The 18,918-nt window shown below is 43.0% G+C and overlaps 1 protein-coding gene and 1 long non-coding RNA gene across 2 annotated transcripts; one reads left to right on the top strand and one right to left on the bottom strand.

Moving 5' to 3' along the window:
- The first annotated feature begins 6,366 nt into the window (after window positions 1-6,366).
- Window positions 6,367-8,927, top strand: neurod6a (neuronal differentiation 6a). Its single transcript, XM_037756507.1, has 2 exons — window positions 6,367-7,017; window positions 7,202-8,927. Exon 2 carries the CDS (start codon window positions 7,208-7,210, stop codon window positions 8,159-8,161), a length of 954 nt encoding a protein of 317 aa, XP_037612435.1. The 5' UTR covers window positions 6,367-7,017; window positions 7,202-7,207; the 3' UTR covers window positions 8,162-8,927.
- Window positions 8,928-16,263: 7,336 nt separating this feature from the next.
- On the bottom strand, window positions 16,264-16,491 carry LOC119480353. Its single transcript, XR_005204886.1, has 2 exons — window positions 16,401-16,491; window positions 16,264-16,362 (listed from the first exon to the last, which is right to left on the bottom strand). It is a non-coding gene; the product is annotated as an uncharacterized LOC119480353 (long non-coding RNA).
- Between the last annotated feature and the right edge of the window lie 2,427 nt (window positions 16,492-18,918).

Here is an 18,918-nt window from a genome sequence, read left to right as displayed (position 1 = left end):
CAGCATTTGATCTAAAAACCTGTCCCTTGAACCTTGAAAATTGAACATTAAGATAATGAGAAAATTAATGCGTTAATGAGTTAATGAGTTGAATCCATTAAATCTCTGTATAGTGTTTAACAGCTCCATGCCCAGGGCTAAGACCTGCAGTAAAGACCAGACCAGGGGTCAGCGGCTCCGGTGTAACTCTTCAGCCCCTCTCCAGTGGCTCCCTGTGGATTTTTAAAAATGGAAATGAATAACTTTTTTCTGTTTACATTTTCATTTATCATTGTTGTAGGTCTATGGTACGACGGTACGACGGAATATTAGGGCCACATTGAGGGAAAAAAATTAATCTGAGATTTCAAGAATAAAGTTATAGGTTTACGAGAATAAAAGTCGTAATTTTATGAGAATAAACTCATAATATTAGTATATATACAGTATATATGTATAGTAGTAAACGTGTTATTTTTATTTTTTTCTCGTAAAGTTATGACTTTATTCTCGTTATATTCCGACTTTTTTCTGGTAAAGTTGACTTTATTCTCATAATATTATGACTTTTTCTAATAAGGTTATGACTTTATTCTCGTAATATTATGACTTTTTCTGGTAAAGTTGTAACTTTATTCTGGTAATATATGACGACTTTTTTCTTGTAAACTTATGACTTTATTATCGTAATTGTATTACTTTTTCTCGTAAAGTTGTAACTTTATTCTTGTAATCTCAATTTATTTTTCCCTCAATGTGACCCCATACCTCACTGAAAATATTTTGCGGCTCCAGACAGATTTTTTTGTTGTTTTGCCTAAAATGGCTCTTTTGATAGTAAAGATTGCCGACCCCTGGACCAGACCCTCTTAAGACCTTGAGCTGATGCTCAAGACAAATTGTGACTTACAGTGACCTTAAGAGACACAGACCTTGTCATAATGCAGACACTCAACTAGAGAGCACCAAGGAAATAATGAGGTTGTACCAGCTGGTTTCTAGGTTGGCTTAGAAGAAGTAGTGGTCTCCATGTTGGGTTGAGACTCCTTAGTTTGCCTGATATTCTCCTTTGGGTTGTGGCCTACGTCTGTCCTTCACGACTTCTCTCCTTTCAGAGTCTACAGAGTTCATAGCAGCTCTGAGCCAGGAGCTGTGCATGTACTTGGGCCTGCAGCAATATTAAGGTCTTCAAGGTTGCAAGTTTGCTAAACTTCATCACCACGAATGCCCTGCTGCAAGTGTTGTGCCCTGAATAAGGGGAATATTTGTAGTGAGACTCGTGACACGATGTTTACTCTCTGGCAGTCTCATGAGACTGAGGCACCGTAGTCGCGAGCTTCCCCTTCAGGCCTAGGCAGGTATAATCAATCTCACAACAGACTTAACAGGTAGATCACAGATGAGCTACTGACAGGAAGATCTCCTTACATTAAGAGAGGTTTTAAAGAAAAACGTTTTTAAAGTGTTTTTAATCTTTTTAAAAAGACTTTGCTTTTAACACTCAAACCTTTTAAATGTTTTTAACCCTTCATGGATTTCAGTTATTTTTATGACCTATTTAACAATTAATTAATCTTTTATGTCAATACAACTGCTTTTATTACTAGAAGTTTATTTGTAGCTGATCAGCTTTCTTCAATAATATTCTACCTATCACAGAAGGAGTGTTCAGTGAGGGAGTCATGGTAGTCTGTTCATTTGGATTTTTTCACCTGCTGGCTGTGAGTAAAACCATACAATTAGTCTTTTTTTATTTATCTGGGCAGAAAAAGGATTAATTGTTTGACTGGAGAAGTTTTAATACTTCTTGGTTCTGGGTTATTTTGGCCAGTACTTTTAAAGTATCAAGTATTATTAGCCAGTCCTAGTCGCAGTTGAACTTTCCTTTTTCTTGTCCTCTTAAAAAAGGAATGAACCAAAGTGTTTTTTAAATAGCATTGCAAGTGACTAATGACCGAAACACACTAAAAGATTTTCTCAGCAAGACAAATGGATTTCCAGCAGAATAATTAACTTAATTAACAAATTTGCATGCACATTCATCAAGCCATTGATGTCGCTCCAGCAGCAGCTTGATGAACTATGCTGTAATAAGGATCTCATTTACATCTTACCATCCATTTGTAGATGAAGATGGGATGAACTTAAAAGAAGAGAGAGAGGAAGAGGAAATGAAAGAGAGAAACTGGTTAGCCAGTTAATGTTCATACTTTGAAAATACAGAAATGTTTTATTAAAGGAGAACGGGGGCGATGGTGGAGGCCCTATCAGTTCTGTCGGATGGCGTCATCATGGAAACTCAGGCTTCCCTTATTTTCTGCCCGCTGATCCTCCAGTCGGGTTCGATTGATTTTAAATCAATAAATCAAAAACTGATTTTTTGTTTACATTTTCATTTTTATTCATCATTGTTGTAGGTCTATGGTAAGACGGTACAACGGAGTATTAGAGTCACATTGAGGAAAAAACAAATAAATCTGAGAATAAGATAAACAGATGATGAACGGAAGTTTGTTTCACTCCACCAGATATGGCATCATGTTGTTCTGTGTCAAAGTATTTTATGACTCATTCATACTAAAGCCTGGTTTTACAACACACTGCGCCATCTTGGGAAGAAATATTATGGTATTATCTGAAACATGTCTGAAGAATCTGTGTGAGACAGCATGGTATCTCTACTATTTTTAGAACTGCCAGGACATACAAGTACATAAGAGGGGAGAATTGCAATTTACATAACTAACGCTCCATATCTTTATCTATAATAATCTGTATATTTTGAGTTAATGACCTTAAAGTATACTTACTTACTGAAACAGATCTGAAGACCACCTTCAGCTCCATCTGAAGCTCTCACAGCATCTGCATCTGATTAACCCTTCTGTTATCCTCAGGAGAGGATCACCAGAGGATCATAATCATGGTCCTCCTCAACATCACCCTCAGTCTCAGACACATTCTCTTCTATGTCACCTTCGCTGTCAAAGACCTTTGTTTAGACCAGGGGTCAGCAACCTGCGGCTCCGGAGCCATATGCAGCTCTTTAGATCCTCTCCAGTGGCTCCTTGTGGATTTTTAAAAATGGAAATGAATAACTGTTTTTTGTTTACATTTTCATTTTTATTTATCATTGTTGTAGGTCTATGGTACGACGGTACGATGGAGTATTAGGGCCACATTGAGGAAAAAAAAAAAATCTGAGATTTCAAGAATAAAGTTATAATATTACAAGAATAAAGTCATAGATTTACAAGAAAAATAGTTGTAATATTATGAAAATAATGTCATAAGTTTAAAAGTAAAAAGTCATAATATTATGAGAATAAAGTCATAAGTTTATAAAGTAGTAAATTTACGTGTTATTTTATTTTTTCTTGTAAAATAATGACTTTATTCTTATAATATTACGACTTTTTTCTCGTAAAGGTATGACTTTATTCTCATTATATTACAACTTTTTTCTCATAAAGTTATGACTTTATTCTCGTAATATTACGATTTCTTTCTCGTAAAGTTATGACTTTATTCTCGTAATATTACGACTTTTTTCTCATAAAGTTATGACTTTATTCTCGTAATATTACGACTTTTTTCTCATAAAGTTATGACTTTATTCTCGTAATATTACGACTTTTTTCTCATAAAGTTATGACTTTATTCTCGTAATATTACGACTTTTTTCTCATAAAGTTATGACTTTATTCTCGTAATATTACGACTTTTTTCTCATAAAGTTATGACTTTATTCTCGTAATATTACGATTTCTTTCTCGTAAAGTTATGACTTTATTCTCGTAATATTACGACTTTTTTCTCATAAAGTTATGACTTTATTCTCGTAATATTACGACTTTTTTCTCATAAAGTTATGACTTTATTCTCGTAATATTACGACTTTTTTCTCATAAAGTTATGACTTTATTCTCGTAATATTACGACTTTTTTTCTCATAAAGTTATGACTTTATTCTCGTAATATTACGACTTTTTTCTCATAAAGTTATGACTTTATTCTCGTAATATTACGATTTCTTTCTCGTAAAGTTATGACTTTATTTTCGTAATATTATGACTATTTTCTTGTAATATTATGACTTTATTCTGGAAATCTCAGATTTTTCTTCCCTCAGTGTGGCCCTAATACTCCGTAGTGCATTTGCTCTTTGGCCCTCACTGCATTAGACTGATATACTATATATTTAGACTATAAACTGTGTTACCTTCATCACAATGCTCAAATGTTTTGCGGCTCAAGACAGATTTTCTTTTTTTTAATTTTTTGCCTAAAATGTCTCTTTTGATAGTAAAGGTTGCTGACCCCTGGTTTAGAGGTATGAAGAGAGAGCACACAGAGAAGTGGTTTAGAAAGCTGCTGTGCAATATTTGATATTTTGACCCACCTGAAAAAAAATCTGTGCCTGATCGTAACGGACGTTTCATTGTTGTTTCTGGAAGACTCTTTCATATACCAGCTTTATTAGTATGTGTATATGCCCCTATATGACTACTCTTCTGTCCTCCATAATCTCTATAATGGTAAAATGATAAAGAAGCGTGTTATTAACATTCTGTAGTGTTTTCTTCAGGCTTGTTTCTTGCATGCTGTTCCACCCAGTCTGCTCTCTCACATTAAGCTCCAGATCATAGATGGAGGTTGACTGCCAACACACCAGTTGGTCTTTGTGTGGGCTGCAGTTAGTCTGTGTGTGTGTGTGTGTGTGTGTGTGTGTGTGTGTGTGTGTGCCCATCTGGACATGCATGGTACCAAAACACACTTCCTCCATCCAGTTTATTTCTAACTGCAGATCCACTCTCACTCTCATCAAACTGTCCATATGCTGTATTAGTTTAACATTCAAAAACACAACACACTTTCTGACACAAACATTCTCTTACAGTATACCGCAGTATACTTTACCTCAAGTTTATCTCATGAAGTATACTTAAGTAAAGTTCAATGTTATTATGTAGTAAGCATACTCATATCAATGTAGTAGTAGTATACTTGTAGGTGTGAGTGTAATTTTTTAGTGGTCTTTATGTGATTATCTGGCTTTGCTTTTATGTGATTCGTTATCTTGAGGTTTAGTTTGGGGTTTTCTGATTCTTGTGTCTCGTGTTATTCATTCGTGCTTAGCCTGTTTCCTGTTTTATTTTGTAGGCTCACTCCTCATGTGTCACTTCCTGCCTTTGTGGGTTTTCCTGCCAATTTTGATTGTCGGCCCCGCCCTGATTAGTTTCACCTGTCCCTCTTTAGTCCTGCATCACATCACCTCCTGCTCACCTGTTCTCACTTCCCCAATCAGCCATGCACTAACCCTAACCCTAGCCCAGCTTCTTTGTGCCTGGCCAGGGTTAGGGTTAGTTCCTCGTACCTAATGCTTCGTGTTCCAGACGGTGTTTCAGACAGAACGCTTGGTATTCCCTGGGTTTTAGATATTCTTGCTGCCGGCCAACTGCTTCCTGTTACCTACCTGTCTACTGTGTCAAGTCTCTTGCCATGTCAGCAGACAGACAACCATTCACACTCCCATTCACACCTACGGGACATTTAGAGTCATACATGAACATGGGCTTGGGTGGTTCTCACTGCAGGACCTTTCTGATATCAGTATCAGGTATCGGGTACGATACTGTAATCATGTACTCGTACTCGCAAAACGGCTCCGATACAACGGCACCGATACCACTTTACAGCAGCGCGACGTTAACCTCTCGTCACCATCTTTTGGGTCCTCACGCTCCACCTCCCCGACGGTGCGGGCGAGGCGGGACCTCAGCCGGCGCACGCCAGCCCTCACTTTCATTTCGCCACGGGGTTTTGCTTGCACCCTCTGACTCGCGCGTGCGTTAGACTCCTTGGTCCGTGTTTGAAGACGAGTCGGGTGGGTTGCCGACATCGCCACAGACCTCTGGCCCCTTTTACGTGGGCCGCGGCACGACGCGGTTGGGACACACTGAGGACAGTCCGCCCCGGTCGACAGTCGCACTGGAAGCAGGGAGCCCTTTGTCCACGGTGCGGCGAGGTCCGGGCGAGGAGCGCTGTAAAGCTGCAGCCGGGTGCCACCTTCGCCCCGAGCCTTTCCAAGCCGACCTAGAGCTGGTCACGCCGCACCACCCAGGGGACTCCCCAGCCTGCCGTGTGTCGCTCACACCCTCCAGCTGGCTGTTAACGAGGGTCTTTTGGCACAGAGAAGTACTCGTATCGGTACTCGGTATCGGTGAGTACCCAAATGTAAGTACTTGTGCTTGTACTCGGTCTGAAATAAAGTGGTATCGGTGCATCCCTACATTCCAGACGTTACCTCGTAATTGTTGATCAAAATGTCATTGTCGTGTTGATTGTAGTAGAGTATAAACATAACTTACCTCACACAGTTTTCTGCTATGGTAATCAATAATGATTGTCAGGTTGCTTCTGCTGACATGCATCCAAATGCTCTCTCTGGCTCAGAGGCATCTTTTCATGGATGATTCCTGAAGTTCTGTGCATGTTGAGGCACAGCAAGCTGATTAAATGAGAATCCACCAGTATAATCACTTCACAGGATCATGTGACTGAGCTGCACCGCTCACACTTTCATCTAGGAAACTCAAATCAGTCCCCAGAGAAACAGACTGGCACTGAATCCCAGCACGGCAGCCAGACTGGGAGCACTGGGAACGAGAGAGAGAGGGAGAGAGACACAGAGACACAGAGAGAGAGAGAGAGATAACCTGCCCGGTGACGTCAGCAGCAGATGGCATCAATGTTTTTACTGCTGGAAGAAGAAGAGAGACAGAGGAGAGGAAGGAGGAGGAGGAGGAAGAGAAGGAGGAGGACTGATATCTGCCGCTGAAAGCCTCTCTGAGTGTCTGGAAGCTTCAGGAAGATGCTCTCTGGAATTTAACACCATAACTGGGAGAGAAGCTCGTCCGTCCTCTGACGGAAGGACATCTACGTTAACATGGACCACAGAGGTTGACTGGTCCAACTGAAGAAGAAGAAGAAGAAGAAGAAAAAGAAGAAGAACAAGAAGAGGCTCCTGATAAAGAGGTGGGCTGCGTTGTGTTTATCTGATCTAATATTAAAAATAAAGTCTGATCAGTGTTGTGTTTATCTGATCTAATATTAAAAATAAAGTCTGATCAGTGTTGTGTTTAGCTGATCTGATATTAATAATAACTAAAGTCTGATCAGTGCTGTGTTTATCTGATCTAATATTCATGTCGTGCTGCAGGAGAACATGCTGACTCTGCCTGTTGATGAGCCGTCCTCCAACTGGACCAGCGGTCCCTCCAGAACCAGCTTGGCCACCAACCAATCGGTCCGATGGGTTAAGCCGGAGCCCGGAGGAGCCCTGGAGGACACGATGGAGTCCAGGAGAGAGGACGAAGAGAGGGACGGTGGAGACGAGGAGGAAGAGGAACAAGTGGCTGAAAGTCTGAGAAGAAGGGGTTCTCATAAAAAGAAGCCGAGCCAGGCCCGGCTGGACCGGATTCGACTGCGGCGCATTGAGGCCAACGCTCGGGAGAGGAACCGGATGCACGGTCTGAACAACGCGCTGGACAGCCTGAGGAAAGTGGTCCCCTGCTACTCCAAGACGCAGAAACTGTCCAAAATAGACACCCTCCGCTTGGCCAAGAACTACATCTGGGCCCTCAGTGAGATCCTGAGCACCGGGAAAAGGCCGGACCTGCTCACCTTCGTCCAGACTCTGTGTAAGGGTCTCACCCAGCCCACCACTAACCTGGTGGCCGGCTGTCTGCAGCTCAACTCCCGCAGCTTCACCTCGGAGCCGGGCGGGGAGGCGTTTCCCCTCTACCCAAACTATCACCACCACCACCACCACACTCACCACCACGGTCAGGAGGTAGGGGGCTCCGGCCCGGCTGACGGCTGCAGGCCCCCGAGGCCCTTCGGCTCCTTCCGCGGACCCTACGAGGCTCTGTACGACAGCCCCTCTCCAGACAGCTCCGGCCCTCTGGACGCAGGGATCCTCAGCCCGCCCATCAACCTCAACGGGATTTTCTCGGTGAAACACGAGGAGCCGGTGGATTACCGGAGCTGTTACTACGGCCTCCGTTACTGCTCCATCAGCCAGGGCTCCTCCGCAGACCTCGGCCCGTATGACGTCCAGCTCCGGGGCCAGTTCTACCAGGTTCAGGAGGAACTAAATAAGCCTTTCCTAAATGAATGAGCCACACATGGAGATGATGATTAAACAGAAGCCCAATCATCCCGCTGATATGGACAACAGTACAGTTAAAGCTGGTATTTTTACTACAACGGACCACAGCGCAATAAGAGAAAAGACGAAAGCCACAGGGAACTATGCATTTCTCATTATTAGACTACTATTATACATGTATTATTACTTAATATTTATTCATTTGTATAACTAATAATCAATGCTTTTTTTTCCTTCTAATTTTGTGCTTTTGTGGAAAGTAGCCTATTGAGTGAAACTTTCATTGAAAATATGTAAATAACTAATTCTATGTTTGTATAGCTGGAACTGTATGTTAAGTGTTTATTGGAATCCTACAGCCACATTGATTTAGATATTGGTGGTAATAATGTTGTCTTAACACTCAGGCCTTACCATGTTCAGGAGATAAATAAGTATTCTCACCGCAACTAATTCAAATTGTACTTTATTCAGACTTAATGTATTGCTACAGTTGGCCGACAGAAGAATGTGCTGTTGAAATGTGCATGTGATATCGATATCATCTGGATTATTTTTCTTCCTCAGTGGTGTAGAGGTGCTGCTGCTGTTGCTCTGTTTTTTACTGAAGACTTTTGCCTTCTTTTGAAAATGCATCACAAATATGACTAACGCTGCTGGGTTTCATTTGGCAAATTGTTATCAGATAAGGAGTGGATGTTTAGGTGAGGTCGGTCTGTTAATTCTGGTGCAGCTTTGATTTATACAACAAATAAAACACAAGTTGAAACAATCAGTGTGAGAGTATACAGTACGTTCCTAAACTGGAATCTCTGCATGTTTTTTTATCCACCTGTCGTTAGAAGACGGTTTCATGACCCAGCGGTGTTTTGGTTGGAGGCGTTGGATAACTATTGAGATGTTTATCATCTGCTAGGCTAACTCAATTCAATGTCATTTCTATATTTTATATGCATCACAAGATTCTACATCTTAGCCATCGGGCTCGTGTGCAATTCTGCAGGTTCACATACAAATAACTGATATCATATCGAGGATCCTCGAACAGGATTTTCTCTGTGAGAACCAACTTCCAACAGTATTATACCGTACAACTTCATCAAAACATCAATATATATATATATATTGCATTGCTTAGTTTCCTAGAAAGTACATAATTGTACCTGAGCTATTACCAACCTAAACAGGTCACAACTACACAGAACTTAATAGAGTTGATGGGTAATAGTGAAGTATTTCAGCTGTAGTTTCTTTGTATTTACTTACTTATTTACTGCTGGTAATTGCAGGTATTTACTCAATAATATACTATTATGTACCATGTATTTACCAGGTAAATACTTGGTAATTAGGGGAGTGTAAAAGGAAGGTTACCCATGATTCTTGTCCCTTGTCTGGACATTGTTGTTGCCATCCAGTCCTGTTTCCAGATCTCAGCACTTACTGAAATAATGATGTTATTTTCATTTAAAAGGGTGATCTGAGATATTGTAGCATTATTGCATAGAGCGTATTCATAATAATTCATTAAGATCAAAATATGTCTCTATAATTAATAACTCTAAATGATGAATCATAAACAAATGGATTTGTGTAAAAGGTGAAAAAGAGCGACGACACTCAGCTTCAGATGTCAAACACAATTAGTTTTACTGTACTATCGTAATCTCAGCGTTGCTATGGAGTTCATAGTGAACAGTGATTCAATTTGTTTTATATACACACACACACAAATCAAATAACCAAGTTCTTAATAAATGAAATTTAACTAACTACATGACTAAATTACTAACAGACAATAATTGAATAAATGATGAAACAAAAAGAAAAAGGAGTAGAGTGAATGATAATAAATAATAAAGGATAAAAGAAGGAATACAGTGAGTACAATATGAACATTTATGAACAGAAACAAATTAAAAGTGACCAGGTTAAGTTAGTGATTGATATACTATATATATATATATATATATATATATATATATATATTTATATATGTGGTTTTGGTGTTAATGCAGAGTTCATCAGCAGAGAGTTAAAGAAGCACCGGGGGGAGACTGAGAAGCAGTTTCATCTTATAAATTTAGGCGTGGTCTAATTTAGGTTTAGAGCTTATTGATGGATTTCTTAATTATTCTTGCATCTAATATCAATAATCAATTTCTTAAACTGACCTTATTTATTATTTGACTCTTAATTTGTTCATGAGCCTAATCATCAAACTCTTATATTTATATCACCTTCTGATGATGAGTGATGTGCAGATGGGAGGTTGTCCTGGTTACCAGCAGTAACAGACGACATGAAACTAAGGGAAATGTAAACAGGGTTGAATATCATGAACTCAATTCTACATGTTGTTCTAAGCATGTGTAACAGTAAAAAGAAGTCAATGTATGTATCGTTCATAAACAACGTTAAAAGTGTAATACACATTAAGTAGGTTAAAAACATATATCAATATAAGATTAACTGACACATAAGTGTGCAACTGAATTTTGTTTAAGATCTCTGAGGACGGATAATATAGAAATAATATGTCTGTAGGACCAAGCGATTGATAAAAAGGACAGGCTGTGCTCAGCAGCCTAGGATTATTGATTTATCAGCATGAGTATTTCAATTTTATAAACTGCAAATGACTGAATTGGAAAAATGAAATTAAAGTTAAACTAAGATGTGAATTTCAAAAGAATGAAAGGGAAGAAGCAGAATGGTTTTATATTCAGGGTTGTGTCTCTGCAGACAATCTAATAGTTAGAATTTTCTTCTTGTCATAAACATGCACATGTCAGCAAACTTCCTGTTATTAGAACATACAGTATGTTTGCTCAGGATCACATGACAATTCATTTAAAAAAAGTCTTTGTCGGCATGTGTCCGTCTGCGGAGTGAACAGATAGACACATGCATGTATATAAAACACACTCTCTATTCTCTCCATCTTTCACCATTTTCAAAATGCTGCCACGAGTTCTGGGTTGCAGATGGTGTGGGACACACAGTTTCCTCCATTAAATTGTCCATAATCTACTTTTGGATGAGAAGGGTGCTGTGGAGCCTGATGGAGGGATTCTAGTTTTAATTAGTGGGTTTAAGAAGCTAAGCCGCTCAGAAGAGAGGCGCTCCAGAGAGGAGAGGCACTCCAGAGAGGAGAGGCGCTCCAGAAAGGCGCTCCAGAGAGGAGAGGCGCTCCAGAGAGGAGAGGCGCTCCAGAAAGGCGCTCAAGAGAGGAGAGGCCCTCCAGAGAGGAGAGGCGATCCAGAGAGGAGAGGCGCTCCAGAGAGGCGCTCCAGAGAGGAGAGGCCCTCCAGAGAGGAGAGGCGATCCAGAGAGGAGAGGCGCTCCAGAGAGGCGCTCCAGAGAGGAGAGGCGCTCCAGAAAGGCGCTCAAGAGAGGAGAGGCCCTCCAGAGAGGAGAGGCGATCCAGAGAGGAGAGGCGCTCCAGAGAGGAGAGGCCCTCCAGAGAGGAGAGGCGATCCAGAGAGGAGAGGCGCTCCAAAGAGGCGCTCCAGAGAGGAGAGGCCCTCCAGAGAGGCGCTCCAGAGAGGAAAGGCCCTCCAGAGAGGAGAGGCGCTCCAGAGAGGAAAGGCGCTCCAGAGAGGAGAGGCGCTCCAGAAAGGCGCTCCAGAGAGGAAAGGCGCTCCAGAGAGGAAAGGCGCTCCAGAGAGGAGAGGCGCTCCAGAAAGGCGCTCCAGAAAGGCGCTCCAGAGAGGAGAGGCGCTCAAGAGAGGAGAGGCCCTCCAGAGAGGAGAGGTGCTCCAGAGAGGAGAGGCCCTCCAGAGAGGAGAGGCCCTCCAGAGAGGAGAGGTGCTCCAGAGAGGAGAGGCGCTCCAGAAAGGCGCTCAAGAGAGGAGAGGCCCTCCAGAGAGGAGAGGCGATCCAGAGAGGAGAGGCGCTCCAGAGAGGCGCTCCAGAGAGGAGAGGCCCTCCAGAGAGGAGAGGCGCTCCAGAAAGGCGCTCAAGAGAGGAGAGGCCCTCCAGAGAGGAGAGGCGATCCAGAGAGGAGAGGCGCTCCAGAGAGGCGCTCCAGAGAGGCGCTCCAGAGAGGAGAGGCCCTCCAGAGAGGAGAGGCGATCCAGAGAGGAGAGGCGCTCCAGAGAGGCGCTCCAGAGAGGAGAGGCGCTCCAGAAAGGCGCTCAAGAGAGGAGAGGCCCTCAAGAGAGGAGAGGCGATCCAGAGAGGAGAGGCGCTCCAGAGAGGAGAGGCCCTCCAGAGAGGAGAGGCGATCCAGAGAGGAGAGGCGCTCCAAAGAGGCGCTCCAGAGAGGAGAGGCCCTCCAGAGAGGCGCTCCAGAGAGGAGAGGCCCTCCAGAGAGGAGAGGCGCTCCAGAGAGGAAAGGCGCTCCAGAGAGGAGAGGCGCTCCAGAAAGGCGCTCCAGAGAGGAAAGGCGCTCCAGAGAGGAAAGGCGCTCCAGAGAGGAGAGGCGCTCCAGAAAGGCGCTCCAGAGAGGAGAGGCGCTCCAGAGAGGAAAGGCGCTCCAGAGAGGAGAGGCGCTCCAGAAAGGCGCTCCAGAGAGGAAAGGCGCTCCAGAGAGGAAAGGCGCTCCAGAGAGGAAAGGCGCTCAAGAGAGGAGAGGTGCTCCAGAGAGGAGAGGCCCTCCAGAGAGGAGAGGCCCTCCAGAGAGGAGAGGTGCTCCAGAGAGGAGAGGCCCTCCAGAGAGGAGAGGCGCTCCAGAGAGGAGAGGCCCTCCAGAGAGGAGAGGCCCTTCCAGAGAGGAGAGGCCCTTCCAGAGAGGAGAGGCGCTCCAGAGAGGAGAGGCGTTCCAGAGAGGCGCTCCAGAGAGGAGAGGCGCTCCAGAGAGGAGAGGCGCTCCAGAGAGGAGAGGTGCTCCAGAGAGGAGAGGCCCTCCAGAGAGGAGAGGTGCTCCAGAGAGGAGAGGCGCTCCAGAGAGGAGAGGCGCTCCAGAGAGGAGAGGCGCTCCAGAAAGGCGCTCCAGAGAGGAGAGGTGCTCCAGAGAGGAGAGGCCCTTCCAGAGAGGAGAGGTGCTCCAGAGAGGAGAGGCCCTCCAGAGAGAAGAGGCCCTTCCAGAGAGGAGAGGCCCTTCCAGAGAGGAGAGGCGCTCCAGAGAGGAGAGGCCCTTCGAGAGAGGAGAGGTGCTCCAGAGAGGAGAGGCCCTCCAGAGAGAAGAGGCCCTTCCAGAGAGGAGAGGCGCTCCAGAGAGGAGAGGCATTCCAGAGAGGCGCTTCAGAGAGGAGAGGCGCTCCAGAGAGGCGCTCCAGAGAGGCGCTCCAGAGAGGCGCTCCAGAGAGGAGAGGCCCTCCAGAGAGGAGAGGCGCTCCAGAGAGGCGCTCCAGAGAGGCGCTCCAGAGAGGCGCTCCAGAGAGGCGCTCCTTTGTCCTGACTTGTCTTGACTTTGTCCTCTAGTTTTGACAGCATGATGTGTTTAGGGATCCTCAGTGTTGGCTTAAACACTCAGCCAGTGGCTGCTGCTTGAACAGAAAGTATATCACAGTCTAAAACACACGTCCCATCCTTCTGTCTGTACATCATGCCATCCTGCTGAGCGTCCCGATGCTCACGTTGACAAACTTCTAACTTTTCACCTCAACAAAGGACAGCAAAATGTCCTCCCGACATGTCCATCCAGAGGCCGGCACTCCAACAAGTGCACGTTTGCCTCGTGGAATGAAAAGAATTGAGCTCATCTATCTGGAAGCTATGAATAATAAATGTCACTTCATACATATAAAATATGTATGAACGGATCCTGTCTGGACAGATTACATGAAGTTTGTCTGTCCTTGACTCCGGCTAATCAGGGCCACATTAAGAGCTATTTGGAACGGTGTCATACAATGAGGCCATTTAGTATATTACCAGCTAACTGCTAATGACCCCATCAAAGTCCCTAAAAATACCATTAGTTTCTTCCCCCATTCTAACCTAAAACGAGGTATGTAAGTTTAAAGTCAAATAATTCTGCTTTTAGATAATGTCTTTTTCTACCAAGTACACCATATCACTAACTAGACCACACAGTATCATTAGTTTTATACAAAGGACTGTACATACACTGGTTAGTGCAGGGGTCTCTAAGCAACCTGCGGCTCCGGAGCAACACACGGCTCTTTAGCTCCTCTCCAGGAGCTCCTGTATATTTAGTAGGTTGGAGATGAGCTGTGAGCCCTCCCTCTCATAGGGTCCACCATCACTGGCACATTCAGTTGCTGACCTGGGGCCGTGACCTTCCTCTTTTCAGATCAGCAGATACACACAGTAAACAGGAAAAAAAGAATTTCTAGCTACATTTAAAAGCTATGAGCTTAAAAAAATACAGTAATAATTTCAGTAATAAATACCTTAATGAGTAACTTTAAACATCTAAACAACAGCCTATAAAGATACTCAACCTCAATGACTGTTTCATAACTGCTATTATGCAAAGCAGCAAACGTATTGAACACTTTCTGCAGCAATGTTTCACATATAAAGCTTCCCAGTGGTTCTAAGGTAAAAAAATCCCCCTTTCCATGATAGGCTTTTATTGTGAAACATCTGCCAGGAAGTTGTGTTGATAGTAACTTAAAGGTCCCGACACACCAAGAACTGTCGGTCGTCGGACAGTTTGGGGCTGTCGGTGAGCATCGGTGTAGTTTTTGTGGTGTGTCCCTCGCCGTCGGCACCAGAAGAGAAATAGAGGTGAGGAAAGCAAGCCAACGAGTAAAGTCAAGACGACACACAGAAGTTTCTTCACATTGTTCATCTTCATTTCATCTGATCGTTCTAACACACAGATGTTTTCACAGCAACATGAACATCTGGAATGAAGCTGAGTGGTGTGAAGATGTTTCATGTACGTATCGTAACAATGGCTTGTATATCCGCTGTCCTTCTACCTGGAACCATTTCAGAGGGTTCTACCTAGAACACCACAAGGAGTTATGCATAGAATGATCTATGAAAGGAGGGTCTACAGAGAACCCTTCTGTAGTGTAATGGTTCCACCCAGAACCCTCTCCGGAGGTTCTATCCAGAAACTTTCCATCTTCTAAGGGTGCAAACAAAAAATCTACCCAGGGGGATCTACCATGAACCCTTTTATATTCCAAGGGTTTCATCTAGAACCCACCCAGGGGGTTCTACCATGAACCCTTTTATATTCCAAGGGTTTCATCTAGAACCCACCCAGGGGGTTCTACCATGAACCCTTTTATATTCCAAGGGTTTCATCTAGAACCCACCCAGGGGGATCTACCATGAACCCTTTTATATTCCAAGGGTTTCATCTAGAACCCACCTAGGAGGCTCTACCATGAACCCTTTTTTTACCCCTGTACATTATCCCGCTTATTACACGGCTAATAACTGAAGAAATCAATATTTTGACCCAAAAACGGTCCGCCAGAGTCCGACATCAGAGCTGCACCCATAGAAATGGTCTGTTATACATAGCAATGGTCTGTTATACATAGCAACGGTCTGCTATACATAGCAACGGTCTGCTATACATAGCAACGTACTGCTATATATAACAAAGGTCTGCTATACATAGCAACGGTCTGCTATACATAGCAATGGTCTGTTATACATAGCAACTGTCTGTTATACATAGCAACGGTCTGCCATTTAGCAAGGGTCCTTTATACATAGCAACGGTCTGTTATACATAGCAACGGTCTGCTATACATAGCAACGGTACGTTATACATAGCAATGGTCTGTTATACCTAGCAACGGTCTTTTATATATAGCAATGGTCTGTTATACATAGCAACAGTCTGCTATACATAGCAACAGTCTGCTATACATAGCAACGGTCTGCTATACATAGCAACGGTCTGCTATACATAGCAACGGACTGCTATATATAGCAAAGGTCTGCTATACATAGCAATGGTCTGCTATACATAGCAACGGTCTGTTATACATAGCAACGGTCTGCTATAGATAGCAACGGTCTGCCATTTAGCAAGGGTCCTTTATACATAGCAACGGTCTGTTATACATAGCAATGGTCTGTTATACCTAGCAACGGTCTTTTATATATAGCAATGGTCTGTTATACATAGCAACAGTCTGCTATACATAGCAACGGTCTGTGTTACGTCCACTAAGTGGAACAATAACTTAACAACAACCAAAGATTAAACAGAGCCAAAGTGAAGTGCAAAAATTAAAGGTTTATTAAAGGAAAACTAAAGGTTAACAAATGTGGTGGAGGTAGGGACAAAATGGTTGTGCCAAAGAATCAAAATCAACAAATCAAAACTAGGCCTAACTAAATCTCTGTATTCTTTAAACACAACAAACAAAAGGCTGACTAAATTATCTACAAACAGCGGTTTACAAAACATACAGGGGTTGGCAACAACCAATAAACCTAGTGTTGCTAGACATGACAAAAACCTACGTGCAAACGATGTACAGGGTACCCCAAACTTACCTATGCCCTCTACCTCCTTACCACAAACCTTATCTTTTAATTTCACACTGGCAACAAGTGCCTTTACAAGTCAACTACTTCATTACAAATGAGTCAGAGAGAGAGAGAGAGAGGCAGCCCAGAGTGTGCCTCTTTTAAATGCAGCCCACGACGGCGATTGGCTGGATGGAATGAGAGTGAGCCACTCAGCAGCTGACAAACTCTGCACAGGTGGACTCCAATCACCTCCATTAACTCTCAATCCTGGAAGCACCTGCAAGACAAGGGGGAGGGGCAGAACAGCACAGGCGAAAGGCTCTGCAGGCCTGTCTGGCCCTGCAGGCATGTAACAGTCTGCTATACATAGCAACGGTCTGCTATACATAGCAACGGTCCGTTATACATAGTAACGGTGTGTTATACATAGCAACGGTGTGTTATACATAGCAACGGTCCGTTATACATAGCAACGGTGTGTTATACATAGCAACGGTCCGTTAAACATAGCAACGGTCCGTTATACATAGCAACGATCCGTTATACATATCAACAGTCTTTTATACATAGCAACGGTCTGCTATAAATAGCAACGGTCTGTTATACATAGCAATGGTCTGTTATACATAGCACCGGTCTGCTATAAATAGCAACGGTCTGTTATACATAGCAACGGTCTGCTATAAATAGCAACGGTCTGTTATACATAGCAATGGTCTGTTATACATAGCAACGGTCTGTGATACATAGCAGCGGTCTGTTATACATAGCAACGATCCGTTATACATATCAACAGTCTTTTATACATAGCAACGGTCTGCTATAAATAGCAACGGTCTGTTATACATAGCAATGGTCTGTTATACATAGCACCGGTCTGCTATAAATAGCAACGGTCTGTTATACATAGCAACGGTCTGCTATAAATAGCAACGGTCTGTTATACATAGCAATGGTCTGTTATACATAGCAACGGTCTGTGATACATAGCAGCGGTCTGTTATACATAGCAACGGTCTGTGATACATAGCAGCGGTCTGTTATACATAGCAACGGTCTGCTATAAATAACAACGGTCTGTTATACATAGCAACGGTCTGCTATAAATAGAAACGGTCTGTTATACATAGCAACGGTCTGTGATACATAGCAACGGTCTGTTATACAGAAATAACAAAGCGTAGAACTCTGTGATTGACCAATAAGAATCGAGTATTCATCACAGCCGTGTAATAAATATATTTAATAGCATTACCAATAACACATATGGGAATAGAAGCAATTATGAAATACCAACATCTAAATAATAATAATAATAATAAACAAATTCAACTGTAAAACATTCAGTTGAGTAGGCTAATGATACATGTCTCAGCAAAATGTCAATTTTAAAGTGAAGCTGTTGCACAAACACTTTTTACCCTGTATGCTATAAAGCAGTAGTTCTTCCAGGACTGGAAGTCACAGCATTGTATAGCCTCACAGTGATTGTTTGTTGATTTGCATTAAGAATAAATAAAAATACTGTGTGTCCGTAACAACACACGGTGTCTACACTTCTCTCTTGGTTGTTCTTTGTTCTGATGGGTTGGCCACTGGCACAGTCCTCCTGATGCACAGATGATCTAAAAGGCCCATCTGGCAGCCTGCTCAGGGTGCTGATTAGTCATGGACTCGGCCCTCTGCACCCTGCACACTCCCCTACTGACTCCCTTGGGTGCCATGCCACCCACATACAAGCTGTGCATATGGCAGCCTCTTCTTTTGGCCCCAGTCTCAAACAATGTGAAGCAGGGATAAACTTCAGGGTCTAAATTCATTCAAAGACAAGATACGACCCCCTCCCCCTTCCCCCAAATAACAATTTCTTTAACAATTTGTTTAATTTGATGGTGAATAAGACAAGAAGAGTTTAAAGGTCCCATATTGTAAAAAAAACCATTATGATTTTCATGTCTTTTATATTATAAATCAGGTTTAAGTGCTATAAAAATACTGTTAAACTATCAGAATGCACAATATACGGAGTAACACACACAGCCCATATTCAGAAATTGTGCATTTAAAACAAGTTCTATTAGAAACACAAAATACAAGTGTGAACTGGAAAATGAGCACGATACAGGACCTTTAAGAAAGTATGATAGTTGGGTTACTTAAAGCCACTATGTTGGATCTGACATATTCTGTCCCCTCCTAGTGGTGGAAAGAAAAAGGACAGCAGCTACACAATCATACAGTGCAACACACACGCACACACACACACACACGCTCTCTTTACCTCCTCTTGTTAGGACGCCCACAGCTTAATCTCTTAAAACTATCGAAAGAGGACCCATTTGCATATTAAAGGCAGCCTATCAGCTCAGAGACCTGCTGCCTGTTACAGTAATACAAAGTGTTGC

This window comes from Sebastes umbrosus, chromosome 21 (genome assembly GCF_015220745.1).
Source record: "Sebastes umbrosus isolate fSebUmb1 chromosome 21, fSebUmb1.pri, whole genome shotgun sequence".
NCBI classification, from domain to species: domain Eukaryota; kingdom Metazoa; phylum Chordata; class Actinopteri; order Perciformes; family Sebastidae; genus Sebastes; species Sebastes umbrosus.
This window is presented reverse-complemented; position numbering and strand designations above follow the sequence as displayed.

What these genes read in the sequence shown, in the direction of transcription:
- neurod6a (XM_037756507.1), top strand. Translation starts at nt 7,208, where the DNA reads ATGCTGACTCTGCCTGTTGATGAGCCGTCCTCCAACTGGACCAGCGGT.